Source organism: Staurois parvus, unplaced genomic scaffold (assembly GCF_062004578.1).
Source record: "Staurois parvus isolate SC_StPar_1 unplaced genomic scaffold, SC_StPar_1.0 ptg000229l, whole genome shotgun sequence".
Lineage (NCBI taxonomy): Eukaryota > Metazoa > Chordata > Amphibia > Anura > Ranidae > Staurois > Staurois parvus.
The window spans coordinates 3,310,984-3,330,192 of NW_028318025.1; the positions used below are offsets into that span (position 1 = coordinate 3,310,984).

Genomic DNA, 19,209 nt, shown 5'->3' on the forward strand with positions numbered 1-19,209 from the left:
TCCCTTGTAAGAAAAAAATCTTTATTCAAAGTGTAACTCACATCAAGCCCCCCTTACAGCACACTGTGCTTTCTTGAGATCCCGGCTTGGTTCTCTCTGCTCTGCAGTTATTCCCCTATATGATCTCTCCTGCAAAGTTTCCTTTTTGGTTGATATCACATCTGTCAAACGTCTGAACTGGAGCCTCTCTTGTAAGGAGCTTCATCCTTAACAAAGATAAGGTAGTCTTATGCCCAAGACCACCTTCCACCTCAATGAGGACACAGTCCTACCACCCTTATTCCCTGTTCCAAAACATTGAAAGGAAGACACTCTTCATTGTCTGGATGTATTCAAAGCCATTAGTTTACCTCATTCCTCTGTACTGTATAATTAAGATGAAGAATATTGACTTGCATATAAATTCCATTTCTTGGCGTTTAGTGCAGGACACGGGCTGCCCTTCCTTTCCATTCCTTGGTTACTCAGCATTTTTTGCCACAAGACTGAGGGCTCACGGAGTTGGGTGGGGTTATAGGTGAACCCCCCAGTGGCATGTCCTCAAAAGCCATGCCAGTGTCCAATCACCTGAAGGTATGAGACTCTAACCCAGGGTCTATAAATTCTTTGCCATTGTCCTGCACTGTACTCCCAAGATATGGAATTTACAGGCAAGTCAAAATGCTGCGTTTACTTGCTATTAATTGTAAAACTTAGTTGAACAACAAACTGAAATCTTTTAGGTGGACAAAAGTAAAAATAAACTAAAATAATATGGTTGCATAAGTGTGCACACCCTTAACGAATACTTAGTTGAAGCGCCTTTTGATTTTATTACAGCACTCAGTCTTTTTGGGTACGAGTCTACCAGCATGGCACATCGTGGCTTGGCAATATTTGCCCACTCTTCCTTGCAAAAACACTCCAAATCTGTCAGATTGTGAGGGCATCTTCTGTGCACAGCCCTCTTCAGATCACCCCACAGATTTTCAATCTGATTCAGGTCTGGGCCATTCCAAAGTTTGAATCTTCTTCTGGTGAGGCCATTCCTTTGTTGATTTGGGTGTATGTGTATAAAGTGCAGCGTTTTGAAAAACACCAAATAAAGTTTACACATAGGTGCAAAGAAAAACTTAAACATCAGTGAAATAATAAATGAATTAAGTCCATACAGTGTAAAATATAGGTGCTAGTGTAAATCAAAATCAAAATGTGACAAAGTATAGTCCATATATGTGTCAGTGGTACGCCCCCCTGACGACGTGCATGTGCACAAAACGCACTGGGTGGAGCCTATGTACTGACGTCACGCCGCCGTGTCCAGGATTCGGAGCGACGGCTATCTTGGTATGTGTATTCACACATGTATACACTGTTTCCACGTGAAAAGTTTTTTTTTTTATTTTTTGCCTTTAAATAAGTACTACACTATAAACGTTTTTTTGGGCTCTGTGTGGTGAACTTTTCTTCTAAGAGGATCTCTGGCTAAGGATTGTGAACATTGTATCTGATCGACCATCGATCATTGCTACTACACCAGTAGCTTTCTGGTGAGTGCATAGTGGTGGTGGAGTGTTCACTGGATCCCTTGGCACTGTTTTGGACACGTTGCTGTTTTGTGTCTTCCAGTACCACTGACACATATATGGACTATACTTTGTCACCTTTTTATTGTGATTTACACTAGCACCTATATTTTACACTGTATGGACTTTAGTCATTTATTGTTCCCCTGATGTTTTATTTTTGTTTGCACATATGTGTAAACTTTATTTGGTGCTTTTCAAAACTCTTGGACGTTTTGCTATATGTTTTAGCGCTGTGCTTTATACACATATGTTACTGTGAGATTTATTGTCATTGTCTCTTGTGCTAGCTGCTTTTTGCTATACACAGCTCTCGCTATTTATTATCTTGATTTGGATGTATGCTTTGGGTCGTTGTCATGTTGAAAGATGAAGTTCCTCTTCATGTTCAACTTTCTAGCAGAGGCTTGAAGGTTTGGTGCCAATATTAACTGGTATTTGGAACTGTTCATAATTCCCTCTACCTTGACTAAGGCCCCATTTCCAGCTGAAGAAAACCCCAAAGCATGATGCTGCCACCACCATGCTTCACTGTGGGTATGGTGTTCTTTTGGTGATGTGCAGTGTTGTTTTTGCGCCAAACACATCTTTTGGAACTATGGTCAAAAAGTTCAACCTTGGTTTAATCAAACCATTCCACAATTTCTGTGTTCCGCATGCCTTTTTGTATGCACATTTTTAATGTGCTCCAGTGCATTTTTCCACTGTTTTTTTTCTTTTTCTTTCATCTCAATTCAGGACGTGTATTCCATTGCATTATTGATGCGTTCTCTGCCTTTTGTATGTTTTTTGATGTGCTTTGCTGCATTCCAGATGTGTTCCATACAAATAGAATGCACCATGTTCTACTTTTGTTTACTGCACTGAAACACACTGCACTGGTGTGAACTATGGTCATTGGAATACATAGAAAACACTGCACATGCGTTTTTGATGCAGATTAAAAACACACTGGATGTCATCTGGTGTGAACCAGTTGTTAATGATTGGTTTTCTAAATTCTTATTAGATAAATTGATAAATATTCTCACCTTTTGTGACTCTGCCTATCTCTATTACTTACATGGCTGACTTTTGTTACCCAGTTCTTTTTACTCTCCTCTTCATAATGTACAAGTGTCACTGCATACTTGCTCATTGCTTGGCAAAGGGAACCCACCGGTGCTGCACCTGCCACAATCTTTCTTTTTTATCTTTTTCTTTTCATTGCTCATTTACCACCACTGACATATTTATCTGTTCATGCTCTGGGTTCAGATTCTCAACCATCTTTAATGGCTAGCATGCCGAGATGGTACACTAACCCGCATGTGCCTAATTCTGTACACTACGAAAAGGATTGCTGGCAGACCAGCATATGGCTCTTTTCCAATAAAAAAAAAACTTACCTAACTATTTTTTTACCTAAAGGATTTAGCGCTGCTTTAATTTTAAGTTTTATCTCAGCAGTTATTTATACCTCTGTGTATCATCACTTTTTAGACCAAAATAAAGGGGGAGATCTCCAAAAGGCTTGTTCTGAAAATGAACTGTAATAACGTTGAAGTTGAGTTCACTCTACCTAAATACACATGTGGTAGTTCCACTGTTTGGATTACAGCAAGGTTTATGAGGTTGGTCAGCAGAACCTGAATCTTTGCATTGTCCTGTGTTCAGAGTAACAAGACATTGGGATGGTTGTCTCTCTCTCTCTCTCTCCTCCAGTAGTTCTATTTCAACAAAGATGGGTCTTTTAGGTGACTACTTATTAAAGTGTCTGGCTTCATTCTATTTTTCCTATAGTTAATCATAAGGAAAGGATTGTTATAATGTTAGTTTTATTAGCGTACTATTGAGGAATCTAGGTAGTTAACCAATTTTCACATTGTGAATGTACAGAATAGTTTTTTGTACCTTCTACTCTCTATTTGCAGCCAGTAGAAGACAGACGGCGAGTTCGTGCAATTCTTCCATACACTAAAGTCCCAGACACAGATGAAATAAGGTAAAGAACTATTTTCTCATTTCTCAGAGGAACATTGATTTAAACACTCAGCTCTTGCACCTGTATATCCGATATGGACCAGTAACATTTTTAAATTTTAGCTATGGGCAAATTCTTTTGTCACAAACTTTACTCTTTACTACTTGTAATAGTGAAATAGTAGATATATTTGTTGTTTTTTTTATTTCAGAAAGACAAAGATTTCTTTTGGCAACATTATAATGTTTTTTTTAACTGCTTTCTGAACGCCCTATAGCAGAAGTACTGCTACAGGGAGTCAGGGATGGGCAAAATCGTGTGTATATATACACGTGATTGTGCATTTCTGGGTAGGGGACATGCTGATTTTTTTTTTTTTTTTTAGCAAAGACATGTAGCAGAATACATTTTGGCCTAAATTTATGAAGAAATTTAATTTTTTAAAAGTTTTTTACTGCATGTGTTTTATAGCAAAAAGTTTTTTTGTTTTTTTTTTCAAAATTCTCAGTCTTTTTTTGTTTAGAACACAAACACAAAAAAACCCACCCAGGTGATAAAATACCACCGAAAGAAAGCTCTGTGGGGAATAACGGACATAAATTTAATTTATGTAAAACGTTGCATGACCACACAATTGTCAGTTAAAGTAACGCAGCGCCATATTGCAAAAAATGGCCGGGTCAAGAAGGGGGGTAAATCCTCTGGAGGGCAAGTGGTTAATGCAACTTAAAGACAGAGGTGCAAGAAAAAAATTGTTTTTCCAGTTTTATTTTTAAAACTACTGTTACTAAAGATAACCTTTGCTGATATCATTCTGTTATTTGCCACAGGCTCATGCTTACCTTGTCTAATGGCTGTGACCTTCCTCCTCGCTAGTCGGATTCATTATTTTATGGGCTGAGATATATGTATAACAACAGTATCTGTGTCACAATTTTTGGTAACCATATCAACAATTTCTAACACATGACAATTTTCAGAAGTCTAAAAGCTAAAATTAGGCTGGGCCAAGCTGTGTATACCAGGAATAATAATGAAATGAATAAAATGTTGGGGAATGCACACGAGCTATCATCTAAAGCACGTACATTGTGTTCTAATTGTGTTTTTTTTTTTTTTTTTTTTTCTTTCAGTTTCTTGAAAGGTGATATGTTTATTGTCCACAATGAGTTAGAAGATGGATGGATGTGGGTTACCAATCTTCGTACAAACGAACAAGGGCTTATAGTTGAAGATTTGGTGAAAGAAGTGGTTAGTCTATGTGGTTTCTTCTTGTTTTAGATGTACATTTGTACATTGTTTTAGATGTTCAGTCATTTGTGGAGACAAGTGACTTAAAAGAAAGCTTGTAACGCTTGGGGGTGTTAATAAGTGTTCACACTTATTGTGCAACTTTTTTTTTTTTTTTTAATTATGGTTTTCCAATGTATTGCTGTCCCTAGTTTTATTCCTTCAGCCCCTAATCCTATCATGACGGTGCTGACCAATCAGAAGCCATCTAGCCCGCTGCAAGAAGAGAGAAAGCCATGGAGTTTTCAGATCCCCAGACCCTTAAAGAGGCTTTTCGTTGTGCAATAGCTTAGGATCAGTGCAGGGAGGTTTCCCCCTCTGCTCCTGTGTGAACTCCGGCTATGAAAAGCCTGGATTCACAGAGGAGCAGTAGGGAAACCGCTTGTGATTCAGACAGGTTTCCCTACTGCTCCTCTGTTCTGTTCAGTAGGTTTCCCTACTGCTCCTCTACTGCTCTGTTCAAATCTCATGCAGTGCAAGTTGCACACATTCATTTTGTAAGGATGCAAATTGCACCGCAAAGTATCTGTTTCGGGTATTGGGTGCATTATCACGAGTACAAGTACCTGTGAAAATACTGATTATAAAGTGTGGCTTCAATTTGTTGTATTTAAATCTGTTAATACATTCAACACTATACACCCCCAGACACAGTGCAGCTGTCTGCTGTGCCTCCTGTGCTCATTCATTCAGAGTGGTGTCTGTATAATACAGGAGGTGTGTTACTGGCAAGATTACCGGGGAAAAACGGGTGGGGGAGTCAAAGAAAAAAAAACGAATGCAGCTACCACATCTAATAATAAGCTGCAATAGATTACATTTTTGGTTTTGGGTTTAATACCGCTTCAGTGCTGTTAGAACAGCAGGTGAACATAGAAAAATGCTAATATGCTATCAGGATACAAGATAGAACACAATCTCTTGATGGAGGGGGAGGAGTGATTGAAAGACATTAATTGTTTATCACTGCTCTTGTACATTCCTTTTGTAAATCAGGCCCAGCGTGTAGGTTTTTTACATGCCTTTTAAAAAATAGACCAACATGTAGAAAACATTTATTATTAGGGAAACCACTTCTGCCCCTGAGGATTACCCAGAGGAAGTGGGCTTGTGTCAGCATGTATACTCTTTTTAAGATCAATACTTGGTGATATTTTTATCTGCCAATGTATTTATATTATTGTTAATTTATATCACCTAGGGCTGTGGAAGAAAGCAGACCTTTGTTAATAGGTGTATTGCTTCTGTATGTTTAGTTTTTAAAAATAGAATGTCATAATCGCTGATATTCAAGGTAACCAAGTTAAATGATGGTCCAATGTCCTTTTTTTGAACAAGAAAAAAAAATTTATTTTTGAGAGGACGACTCAGAGAATGCACTGTTTGGAAGAGATGTAGGCAGTTAAAACCGTAGTAAAAAGAGTACATGCTATCTCAGTATACCATGTTACACTGTGTGAGTGTCCAAACAAAAGAGCAGTGAAATAAAAGCCAGGTGGGTAAACAGGTCTGTGAGGGACTGACAGTTACAGGTGAGGGGGGCTCCAGAGCAATCTGGAAGGGGGCAGTGAAATGTGCATTCTTTTTTTTTTTCTTTTTAACAAACTTTGTGTATAATGTGACACTTCATATAACTGCACAGAAGTGTAGTGTGGTTCACCACTGTGCAGTTACATGTGGGAAAGCAGATCGGTGCGAAATTATGCACCAGTGTAAATGGGCCCCAAGTTGAGGCATTTTCCAGGCTTTGGCAGCCATTGGCTGCTGTTTGTAATAGAAGCTAGAATCGTCATCTGGTAATATCTGGGGAACGCTGATAGGGTACTGCAGATTGGTGTGGGCATAGAGTTTTTCCCAGTATGAATAGAGAATGGAAAGTATGAAGAGATTGTTGAAGATTTCAGTCCAAATAGTTTTCATTATAGGACAGGGTAACCACACATGTGGCTAGGCACCCTTGTTTTTGCAGCCTCTAAAAGCTCAAGGGTGGATAATTTGGAACATATTTGGCTATTCTGGCTGGGTCCAGGTACCATCATGAGAGAACTTTGTAAGAAGTTTCCTGAGTAGCCACATTCTACGAGCAAGCAAGAAAACCTGTGTGCTGCGGCCCCTCCAGCACGTCTGGGGACTTTTCCTCCTTATTGGCTGAGACAGCCAGTGAGCCAATGAGGAGAGAGCGGGGGTGTGGCAGAGCCACAGCTCTATGTGTCTTATGGACGTATAGAGCAGCAGCTCAGGGACGAGCGCTAAGCCGTGCCTTCAGGGTGAGTGTCTTTCCTTGGGGGCACTGCTCAAGTGGGAGGAGCCTATGCTGTGTCTGTGTATATGCTATTTTTCCCCACAAAAATGCTGCTATCCTGGAATAAGTGGATCCTGTAAGGCATGCTCAGTGGTTTAATCTAGTGAGATTAAAACAGGATCATATAGCAAAAGAAATGTGTTGTGTATACCAGATAGGATTTTAACAATTTGTTTTTTTTTACTTTTTTAGGGGAGGGAAGAAGATCCACATGAAGGAAAGGTGTAAGTATAGCGCAAGAAAAATGATATTGGTTGCATTATTTTTTCCCGTATACATGAGAGGAAGTGTAGTACTTATGAGTAGTTGCTCAGATAATCTGTAGTGCTCATTTTCTCCTGATATTCAGATATAAAGTGTTTCCCATTTATAGGTACAATCTTTTACTGACGGGTGCTATACATCTCAGTTTATTTTTATATGTATTGTGTGTGAGGAAAGAAATTCACCAATGTAATGTATGTAAACACTTTTTTTTAGTTTTTCTCTCTTAATATTCTTTTTTTTTTCTCCCTCCCCCCTCAACTCCAAAAGATGGTTCCATGGGAAAATCAACAAACAGGAAGCATATAATCTTCTTATGACGGGTATATTATTTATTAAATGCATTTGTATATTTTAGCATGTTATTTTGCACTGCTATCCAATTGTAAATGTGGTCCATTAATACTGTCTTATTACAGCACACATGGCTTTGTGAATAAGTGCTTTGCCCATATAGGTTCTCTTTAGTTAGCCCTGCCCACATAATTGTGAAGTGGAAGGAAAATGACAAATGGTTTTAATTTTTTTTTACAAATATCTGAAAAGAGTGGCATTCATTTGTATTCATCCCCCTTAATTCTGATACCCCTAACTAAAATGTAGTGGAACCATTTGCATTTAGAAGTCACCTAATTAGTAAACAGAGTCCACCGGTGTGTAATTTAATCTCAGTATAAATACAGCTGTTCTGTGAAGCCCTCACAGGTTTGGTAGAGAACATTATTGAACAAACAGCAACATGAATGCCAAAGAACACATCAGACAGGTCAGGGATAAAGTTGTGGAGAAGTTTAAAGCAGGGTTAGGATAGATGAAACCACAATTGAACTTTTTGGCCTAAAAGCAAAACACTGTGTGGCGGAAAACGAACACTGCACATCCCTGAACATGCCATCCCCACCTTGAAACATTGGTGGCAATCATGTTGTAGGGATGCTTTTCTTCAGCAGGGACAGGGAAGCTGGTCAGAGTTGATGGGAAGATGGATGGAGCCAATACAATTGTAGAAGAAAACCTGTTAGAGTCTGCGATAGACTTGAGACTGGGGTGAAGGTACACCTTCCAGCAGGACAACATCCCTAAACATACAGCCAGAGCTACAATGGGATGGTTTAGATCTAAGCATATTTATGTGTTAGAATGCCCCAGTCAAAGTCCAGACCTAAATGCAATTGAGAATCCGTAGCAAGACTTGAAAATTGCTGTTCACAGACGCTCTCCATCCAACCTGACAGAGCTTGAGCTATTTTGCAAAGGAGAAGAATTATGCAAGCATTTCACTCTCTAGGTGTACAAAGCTGGTAGAGACATCCCCAAAAAGACTTGCAGCTGTAATTGCAGCGAAAGGTGGTTCTACCAAGTATTAATTCGAGGGGGCTGAATACAAATGCACAACACACTTTTCACATTTTTATTTGTAAAAAATGTTGAAAACCATTTATCATTTTCCTTCCACTTCCCAATTATGTGCCACTTTGTGTTGGTCTATCACATAAAATCCCATTAAAATACAATTATGTTTTCGGTTGTAACATGTCAAAATGTGGAAAATTTCAAGGGGTATGAATACTTTTTCAAGGCACTGTATATAGGGTTATGGACATCTGTATGACAGTGCTGATTGTCCTAGTGCAGGGGTGTCCAAACTTTTTTTCAAAGAGGGCCAGATTGGATGAAGTGAACATGGTGGAGGGCCGAACATTTTTCCGAACATTCTTTGAACCATTACAATTAAATGCAAATAAATTATTTTATGCCAAGTTAATTGCAAACGACATACTTTTCATTTCATAACATTAAGATCAACTGACAGCTGAGTTTTCACAATGTATTGAAAATAAATTTAAAAAAAAACTTACCTGCACTAATGTGAAGGGTGAAAAAGGTAGCTGGAGCTGAAGTCTCTGCTCGGCAGCCGGGAGGGGAAGAGAAACACACTTCACGCTGGAAGCCCGGCCCTGATGTCACCACCCTCTGTCGCTCCCAGCGCGGTGCAGTCACGCATGCGCACTGCTCTCAAGCAGAAGACTGTTTGCCACAGAAGGGAGGGCCGTGCGACAGCCGCATTTACACAGACCAGGGAGAACACGCTGCAGTCAGGCATACTCACTGCCCTCTGCTCTCAAGCAGAAGACTGTCTGCCATAGAAGGGAGGGCCGTGGGAGGGCTACATTACACAGAGCAGGGAGGGCTGTTGGAGGGCCGTATTAAACCGACCCCCGGGCCGTAAATGGCCCGCGGGCCGGACTTTGGACATGCCTGTCCTAGTGCTTTCACATAGTTCTTTTTAGACAGTATTATCCAGTATTTTCTTAGGCTTCCTGCAGTGAATTAAACAGCGGGGGAATGTACTTGCTGGGGATTTGCTTTAAAGCTATACATGTGGCTACTAAGATAAAAAAAAAACCTTCAGCCTTTACAATCGCTTTAACCACTTGTCCTCTTGAGGATTTACCCCTTCCTGACCAGGCCATTCTTTGCGTTACGGGCTGCGGTTCTTTAACTGACAATTACGTGGTCATGCAACTCTGCACCCAAATGAAATTTACATCCTACAAATTAAGCTTTCTTTCGGTGGTATTTGATCACCTGTGCGTTTATTTTTTGCGCTATAAAAAAAAAAAAAAAAAAAAGTCCGACAATTCTGAGAAAAAAATATATATTTTTGACTTTTTGCTATTAATCATGTCCAGTAAAAAAAATTAGAAAATCAAATTTTGTCATTAATTTAGACCAAAATGTATTCTGCTACGTCTTTGCTAAAAAAATATTCCAATACGTGTAAATTAAATGGTTTACGTGAAAGTTTTAGCGTTTACAAATGGCGGTATAGATACTGTAATTTTTTTTTTTTTTAATTTTTACTAGTAATGTCAGTGATCAGCGACTTATAGCGGGACTGCTGCGGGCATTCTGACATTGCGAGGAATGGACTTGGTGTCCCTGACATCCCCAGTGACACCTCACGCGTGCCCCCCTACCTGAAAATGCAAAATCATGTGTATGTATATACAGTCAGGTCCATAAATATTGGGACATCGACACAATTCTAACATTTTTGACTCTATACACCACCACAATGGATTTGAAGTGAAACAAACAAGATGTGCTTTATCTGCAGGCTGTCAGCTTTAATTTGAGGGTATTTACATCCAAATCAGGTGAACGGTGTAGGAACTACAACAGTTTGCATATGTGCCTCTCACTTGTTAAGGGACCAAAAATAATGGGACAGAATAATAATCATAAATCAAACTTTCACTTTTTAATACTTGGTTGCAAATCCTTTGCAGTCAATTACAGCCTGAAGTCTGGAACGCATAGACATCACCAGACGCTGGGTTTCATCCCTGGTGATGCTCTGCCAGGCCTCTACTGCGGCTGTCTTCAGTTCCTGCTTGTTCTTGGGGCATTTTCCCTTCAGTTTTGTCTTCAGCAAGTGAAATGCATGCTCAATTGGATTCAGGTCAGGTGATTGACTTGGCCATTGCATAACATTCCACTTCTTTCCCTTAAAAAAACTCTTTGTTTGCTTTTGCAGTATGCTGTGGGTCATTGTCCATCTGCACTGTGAAGCGGCGTCCAATGAGTTCTGAAGCATTTGGCTGAATATGAGCAGATAATATTGCCCGAAACACTTCAGAATTCATCCTGCTGCTTTTGTCAGCAGTCACATCATCAATAAATACAAGAGAACCAGTTCCATTGGCAGCCATACATGCCCACGCCATGACACTACCACCACCATGCTTCACTGATGAGGTGGTATGCTTAGGATCATGAGCAGTTCCTTTCCTTCTCCATACTCTTCTCTTCTCATCACTCTGGTACAAGTTGATCTTGGTCTCATCTGCCCATAGGATGTTGTTCCAGAACTATGAAGGCTTTTTTAGATGTCGTTTGGCAAACTTCAATCTGGCCTTCCTGTTTTTGAGGCTCACCAATGGTTTACATCTTGTGGTGAACCCTCTGTATTCACTCTGGTGAAGTCTTCTCTTGATTGTTGACTTTGACACACATACACCTACCTCCTGGAGAGTGTTCTTGATCTGGCCAACTGTTGTGAAGGGTGTTTTCTTCACCAGGGAAATAATTCTTCGGTCATCCACCACAGTTGTCTTCCGAGTATTTTGGTGTTGCTGAGCTCACCGGTGCATTCCTTCTTTTTAAGAATGTTCCAAACAGTTGTTTTGGCCATGCCTAATGTTTTTGCTATCTCTCTGATGGGTTTGTTTTGTTTTTTCAGCCTAATGATGGCTTGCTTCACTGATAGTGACAGTTCTTTGGATCTCATCTTGAGAGTTGACAGCAACAGATTCCAAATGCAAATAGCACACTTGAAATGAACTCTGGACCTTTTATCTGCTCATTGTAATTGGGATAATGAGGGAATAAACACACACCTGGCCATGGAACAGCTGAGAAGCCAATTGTCCCATTACTTTTGGTCCCTTAACCAGTGGGAGGCACATATTCAAACTGTTGTAATTCCTACACCGTTCACCTGATTTGGATGTAAATACCCTAAAATTAAAGCTGACAGTCTGCAGTTAAAGCACATCTTGTTCGTTTCATTTCAAATCCATTGTGGTGGTGTATAGAGCCAAAAATGTTATAATTGTGTCTATGTCCCAATATTTATGGACCTGACTGTATATGTGTGTGTGATTTTGCGCACCTGTGCCACCCTGTAGCAGTATATCTGCTATAGGGTGGTCAGGAAGCAGTTGAAGCATAAGTTCATCTTTATGAACATGTTACATGTTCCCGTTTTTACCTGTTGTCGGCTTGTAGTTTTCAATGAACTACTGTGGAGCACTGTGGCAGTCCATTGAATCTTCCTGTCAGTATATCTGCTTGCCCATACATCTCATACGGGCAAGCGGAGATACACTGACAGATCTGCAGGAGCCCTGCACGGCACCAGCGATCTGCTGATCATTGGTGTAATACTTTACATGCTCCTGCAGACAAAAATAAATCCACATTTTTTTTACCTTCAAAAAAATGTGCATTTATTATTTTTGTGCAAAACGTAAACTTATCCTTTAAAACGTTTCAGCTATCATCTTTTTATTCTACAGAACCTCTGCTTTCAGAAAATGTATAATGTTCTTGGGGGGTTAAGTAATTTTATTGCCAAAGATGAAGATGTTTACATGTGTGCAAAAAATTAAAAAAATTGCTCTAGAGCCACACTGTTTAAATTAGGCACACATTACAGTCGGATAGCACAAATTTATTTTCATTAACAGCTGTGTTTAGTACAAAGGCATTATTGATTTGTATAAAAGCTGACTTGATTTGCCACTGTTTGTAGATATAAAGGAGATTGAACAAACGTATTATTGTGTGTTTGGCTTCATAAAACACTCTAGGGGATATTTACTAAAACTGGTGCACTCAGAATCTGGTGTAGCTGTGCATGGTAGCCTATCAGCTTCTAACTTCAGCTTGTTGCATTAAGCTTTGACAAAAAAACCTGGAAGCTGATTGGTTTCTCTGCAGAGTTGCACCAGATTTTGCTCTATCCAGTTTTAGTAAATAACCCCCTCCAGGGTTTTGGGGCATTCTGTTAGTCATGATGAATATTAACTGAAAATATGTGCAATCATTTGGGTGAACCTGAGACTGTTTGCCACTATTTACTATTTTCTTTGTATTTTGTCCCTTGGTTTAATTTTCTAACATTACTATAGTCTTACTGAGTTTCTTACTGAAAACAAAAATGTATGCTATGGTAGTTGTATTATTTAGTGTTTTATCTAATTCTACTCCTCAACTGTTCCTAGTTGGCCAGATCAGCAGTTTCCTGGTGAGGCCTTCTGACAATACTCCTGGTGATTACTCACTTTATTTTCGGACCAATGAAAACATTCAGCGGTTTAAGATCTGCCCAACGTCAAACAATCAGTTCATGATGGGAGGTCGGTACTATAACAGGTAACACTGGTACAATTTCACCTGTGGAAATAGTTTGTCATAATGCTGTTTTTCTCTTTACAGCACATTCTATTTCAGGTAAAGGTATGGATGCATTTGTAGTGACTTGAAGGTAGTAATAGATTAGGAATGAGCTTTCCAACTTATTTATGTAAACAAACTGGTATGAGAAGTAAATAAACATCATGGCACATTTGGCCACAAAATGTCAAATAGAATACCAGAATTCACCAGCAGGTGGAGCTGTATGTGAAAAATTGCAGAGATTTGTCCCATAATATTTTGGTTGTTTCTGCTGATGGTGTCTCTCATGCATTTGAAAAACGGTGAAGAATGCACCAAATTCATATACCCGTCTAAAACTTGTACCTGAATTTGGCTCATGCTGCACCACTTTTAGAATGCATGAGAGACACTGTCACAAAATCTGTCTGAGCCAGAAGAGAGTTGGTTTTAATTAGCCCCACTTTTACATTTGGTGCATTAAATGCAACACAGTGTAAAAAGTGGAGTATTTCAGAACTACATGAATTTGATGCACAAGTTGCTGTTAGTACCAAAAGTCTCGCTATTGCTTCGTGAATTTGGCCCAATACGTTAAAGAAGAATTAATGCCAGAAAAGTGGTGCATTAGCTTTGACTCCCCCCCAGTGTGTTTAGAGTCCTCCTGTACATTCCCTTTATCCTGTTTGGTTTATTGTCCATACAGAAAACTGTTTTTGTCCGAATATTTAACTAACGGAATTTCACTGCACTCTGGTTTCTCTCATTCTTCTGAAACAAGCAGATAGGCATTTCCTGTGTAGTATATATTTTGTATTACTTATTTTACTTTTTTTCTTGTTTGTAAACAGAATTGATGATATTATAGAACACTATAGGAAAGAGCAAATAGTTGAAGGCTATTACTTGAAAGACCCTGTTCCTGTACAGGTAAGAACACTATGATTCTGCTGGAAATCTGGTGTGTTAAAGCAGCACTTATATTATAATTTGTAAGAGGTGTATGACACTTTAAAGGCAAAGTCCACCTTTTCCAAAATTAGTAATTGCAGAATTAAACTGTGCATTACTGAGTGCAGTAGTCGCCACACTTGTGCTTTGTTGAGGGCCACAAATCGTCTGCTGTGGCGGAAAACGTGATGTGTCTGTGCATGAGTGCCGTGGCTGTGCAGGCAGTCACACACAGCCACATCAATCAAAATCTGACAGCTTCCAGAGGGGAGAAGAACCCCGGAACGCTGCTGTCAAGGAGGGGGTTAAATATGGGTGTAACATGGTCCTTATTTCGAAACTATCCATTAAGTGTGGTTATACTTTCTGAAACATTTACAGTTTCGTGAGACTGGGTAGTATAGTGCTGAAATATGAAAGCTGTGGTTCTTGTACAGAGAAATTATTTCATTTGTCTGCCCTTCCTCTCCCCTTGCCCATTTCTCAGAACTCTTTGTGTTCTGGGAAATGTTCACATAAAGCAGTGCTTTCTTTTGTAGTAGATGTTCTTCACATGTCAAGATTCCATGTATTGTTATTTATATAATTGCCACTAGATGGAGCAGCAGACTTTGAAGAAACTCTTAACCGGTTTATGTGTCCATTGGATTATGTTCAAAACCGTCTCTCTTCTCTCTTGCCGCTATAAGAAGTGTGTGTATATGTATAAATATATATATTTCTTTCATAATATTTTTTTTTTTTCCCAGCATCAAGAGCAAGTGCTAAATGATGTAGTTGATGGCAGAGAAATCTATAATACAATCAAACGAAAAACAAAGGATGCATTTTACAAAAACATTGTGAAGAAAGGATATCTTTTGAAGAAAAGTAAGTAGTCCCTGAAACTAAACAATTGTGTGTCCGATCATTCTGATCCTTTGGCGTCTCATCCGCATGGAAAAATATTAAATTAATTACGTAACCAGTAAAAACTGGGTCGGATAAGGTCCCTCAAGTTATTTTGAGTTAAGATGTGAAGTCTCGGATATTTTTGGCATTTGGATTTGCTTTGATAAACAATGTTACCCTAATATTTCATATTCCTGATGTGTGTCTGTTGTACCACATACTTGTGTTATAAAGTATCCTGTTGTGTTTGTATGAAACTACTTTGTGTGAAATTCCTGGTGATTCTTCCAGTCCCCCCTGTTTTTTAATTTCAAACTGGACACACTAGGCATAAGAGCACATATCTCCAAGTGTGGTCAGTTTTCTGGCGGTACTGGAAGAACAGTCTGCCTGTCCTCTAATGGCCAAAACTTGTGCTATCATCACCCCACACAGCCATTTACTAGGAAGATCAGTGCTACTGTTCCTCCACTGCCACCCCTTATGCAGCATGTTATATGATCACTTATTCAAAAAAGTATTTATACTGTTTTTACATATATACACACACAAATGTTTTGACTTGTTTTTCTATTTTAAAGTGGATCTTAATTCTGAAAATGCTGCTAGATCACTTCAGGTTGGCTTCTTTTGCAGGTATAGCCATGTACAACATTAAAAATAAGTACCTATACTGTTTAAAATTCAGTAATAATCACCCTGCTCTGCACATGCTCAGTTGCTCTCTATTTTTGGGCACTGTGCCAAAAATATAGAAGCTGATTTGCTGACAGCCTAAAATTTTACTGCTGCTTGCAGAATTTGGGCTTCAGCAAAATGGCAGCCTCCAGCACAAAGAAACAGGAGAAATGCTGGAGGCATTAAATGTATGTTCCTTGCTAAGGAACATTATTTGTTTATCAGGTTGTTTATGGGTAGAGTTCAGCTTTAAACTGAATGGGTTATTTTACAAGGTAATGGTTCAGATATGCTTTAGAACCTTAGCTGTTTTCTGCAGTGAACACATGGCTGTGGGGCTCATGTAGCCCCTGACTTGGTAATTCATTAGCTTGAATTTTTGTTGGAAAGGAACATTTTAAGGTATAATGGGTCATGTAATTTCCTTTTCTGTGATTAGACCAAACCTTTAAAGAGACAATGTTATCTTTTCCCGGCCACCTTATCTGTGCTCCTACGCAGCTTGTAAGACTAATCAGCACTTCTGCAAAGTCTGTAGGCTTGAGCACCTTACCATGACCAGGGGAATGATGTCACTGCTCCCTTGGGTTGCTGGCACAAGTAAGGTGAGTATAAAGGGATCAGTGGCTGCTCTTTACAGAGATACTGTCATCTTGCCTTGTGTTCAAGGTGACAGTGATTCTTTAATCTCAACTTATTTGTTAACAATGGCTTTAGGCCCCTTTCACATGAGCGGACCGATGAAGTGTCCAATCAGGTCTGGTTGAAAAACGGACAGGTGGACCCAATCGGATGCTCCATTGCTCTCTATGTCACACATGTCCGTTTACACCAGTGGTTCTCAACCTGTGGGTCGTGACCCCTTTGGGGGTCGAATGACCCTTTCACAGGGGTCCCCTAAGACCATCAGAAAACACATATTTCCGATGTGTAAAGAGCAGCTGCTGTGTAGAAAGCAGCTGCTGTGTAGAAAGCAGCTACTGTGTTGAAAGCAGCAGTATTGGAGGTAAAATGACACTCATGAATTATAATTACTGGGTAAATAATTTTATGGTTGGGGGTCACCACAACATGAGGAACTGTATTAAAGGGTCACGGCATCAGGAAGGTTGAGAACCACTGGTTTACACCCACCTGCATCTGATCCTGACGGACAGATGGTGATCTGTTCCCCATCTGTCTGGGGGATCGGATGACAGACGGATGGAAACAGGCAGGCGGTCTTTTTCCATGTGATAGCCCATAGAGGCGTGCTGTGTCCATGTCCACTCCACTTAAGCATAGTGGACACAGACCTGTCATCTGCTTGCATAGCGGAGATCAGCAGGCAGATCTATCGCTGAGCAAGCAGATCTGCTGACTGGTCTGCACCATGTGAAAGGGGCCTTTAAAATGAACCTGTCCTTCAGTTTGACTATGTATAGTGATATTTGTTGCATGCAGTTACCTATTTTGTCCAGTTTTCTAGTACTAGGCATATAAAGAAATAGATTTTACCCTAAGATTGCTATGTTACGCCAGGAGACAATGATGTGTACAAATATAGCCAAGTTCTTTCAGGTGACCCCAGAAGTTTATGTGAAACTTTACAGAAATGCTTGATGGTGTTGCATCTGCAAATGATAAATCTTTTAGTTGCTATTTTACTTACTAAAGGATTTTGGTTTTCTCCTTTTTTGTAATTTAAAGGGTTTCTTTTTAGAGTTTTGGTAAGTTTAATTTTCTTTTGAGGATGATGAAGGGTTGACCACTTTGAGAGAAACCGTGTAATATGGTGCTGTACTTTTCTTGCACTTAAAATTTGGTTTGTTTTTCATATCAGCAACTGCAGGAAAGGCTTCAAGATGTGTCTGAATCGTTTCAATGGGCATGTCACATTATGATTTTTATATTTCGCTATTGATGTCAGAGTTTGAACTAATTATAACATGCATTGTTATAGATTTGATTAGTTTAAAACAAATTTTAAAATCCAGAATGCGTAGATTCCTTTTAACATCCAGCAGAATAGTCAGAAGGTTTTATGTCATCTTAACACAGACCATAAAACTTGAAGACCTAAGGCACAGATATTTCTGTAAAATTCAGCAGCTTAGCGTCTTTCACCCTTATTTTATTTCACCTTGCTGTTGGCACTAATTTATATATTGTTGATGTGTCTGGCAATATGTTCTCTTAATCACACAGTACAGGATACATAGAACCTGGGTTCATAGGCTGGTACCTTCAGGTACACTGGAAAGTTATGGTTTTTTTTTTTTTAGGACCCACCTCCTGGGCTTCCCCCTATATTACAACTCCACTTTGTGAGCCATCAGTTTTTTGCAACAGTCCTAAGGTGAGGGACCTTTTCCTCCCTTATGGCGAATCTTCGCTTAACTTGTTTATTATTTTACTATGATTCTTCAATCAGATCTTCAATGAACAGTTCACTGTTTTATAATACAACATAAGCAGCACATCCAGATTGGTGCAACCTCTTTAAAACGTTGGCAGCTATACCCGGAACCTACACCATGGGGATGGCCTGTAATGTTGCTTCAGGTACTTGATCTATCAATCTAAGCAGTCTGACTGTCTAGTCAATCCTAGAAAGATATTCACCCGTCTAACAACTGCCATATTCTCTTCAGTGGAAAAACCGTTTACAAAAAAATGGACTGTTCCGTTAGTTGACCAGGACATCAGTCTTAAACATCTCACAGTACCCATTGAAGATGTTTCTTCTTTACTAGATTCTGCTCACAAAAAGTTCGAGACACTTTTAAAGGCTCTCTTTACCCTCGCAGGCCAAGTTCTGCAACTAGCTATTGCTAGGATTTCCAAATCTCAAATCGTAACTAAATGGACTAAGGCAACGAACAACCAACAGGCTCCAGTGTACCAGGTCTGTGCTTTGGCGGAACATTTAAAACAAATGTCCTCCACTCTGCGTTTGTGTTGACACCCTAGAACAAGTCATGATTAAATCAAATTCATCCAAGATATCACAGGAGGAAAGGTCCTCCTTCCACATTGGAACATTTCAAATTCCCCTTCCTCAGGGGCTTCTACTGCCTCAAACTCAACTGTCTACCCAGGCTTCGACTGCCGAGTCACACTTTAGCCCTTTCTTTCAGCACAAGACCTGGAACACACAATCCACCAAGTCTACCTCAAAGCCATCTTCCCAATGAAGGGTGACCCTCATTTCAAAGAGTAGGGGATGTCTGCTAAAATGTGCCTCTTTCTGGGTCACAGATATCCCAGGGGTTCAATTGGTGGTTTCAGAGCGGTACAAAATAGTTCTGACCTGTACCCCCTCACTGCTTTCTTCTTTCAAATCAACCAAAATCTGGTCAAGTACAGTCAGATTTGCC

General features: G+C 39.6%; 1 protein-coding gene across 8 annotated transcripts in view; it reads left to right on the top strand.

Annotated features, from left to right (window-relative positions):
* Positions 1-19,209, top strand: part of RASA1 (RAS p21 protein activator 1) — a 127,584-nt gene that overhangs the window by 38,817 nt on the left and 69,558 nt on the right. For all 8 annotated transcript variants that reach the window (XM_089679628.1, XM_089679629.1, XM_089679632.1 and 5 more), the window contains exons 4-10: positions 3,479-3,549; positions 4,662-4,779; positions 7,313-7,344; positions 7,655-7,707; positions 13,177-13,327; positions 14,182-14,260; positions 15,031-15,151. In XM_089679628.1, coding sequence (XP_089535754.1) covers positions 3,479-3,549; positions 4,662-4,779; positions 7,313-7,344; positions 7,655-7,707; positions 13,177-13,327; positions 14,182-14,260; positions 15,031-15,151 — 625 coding nt within the window. The remainder of the gene's footprint in view (positions 1-3,478; positions 3,550-4,661; positions 4,780-7,312; positions 7,345-7,654; positions 7,708-13,176; positions 13,328-14,181; positions 14,261-15,030; positions 15,152-19,209) is intronic.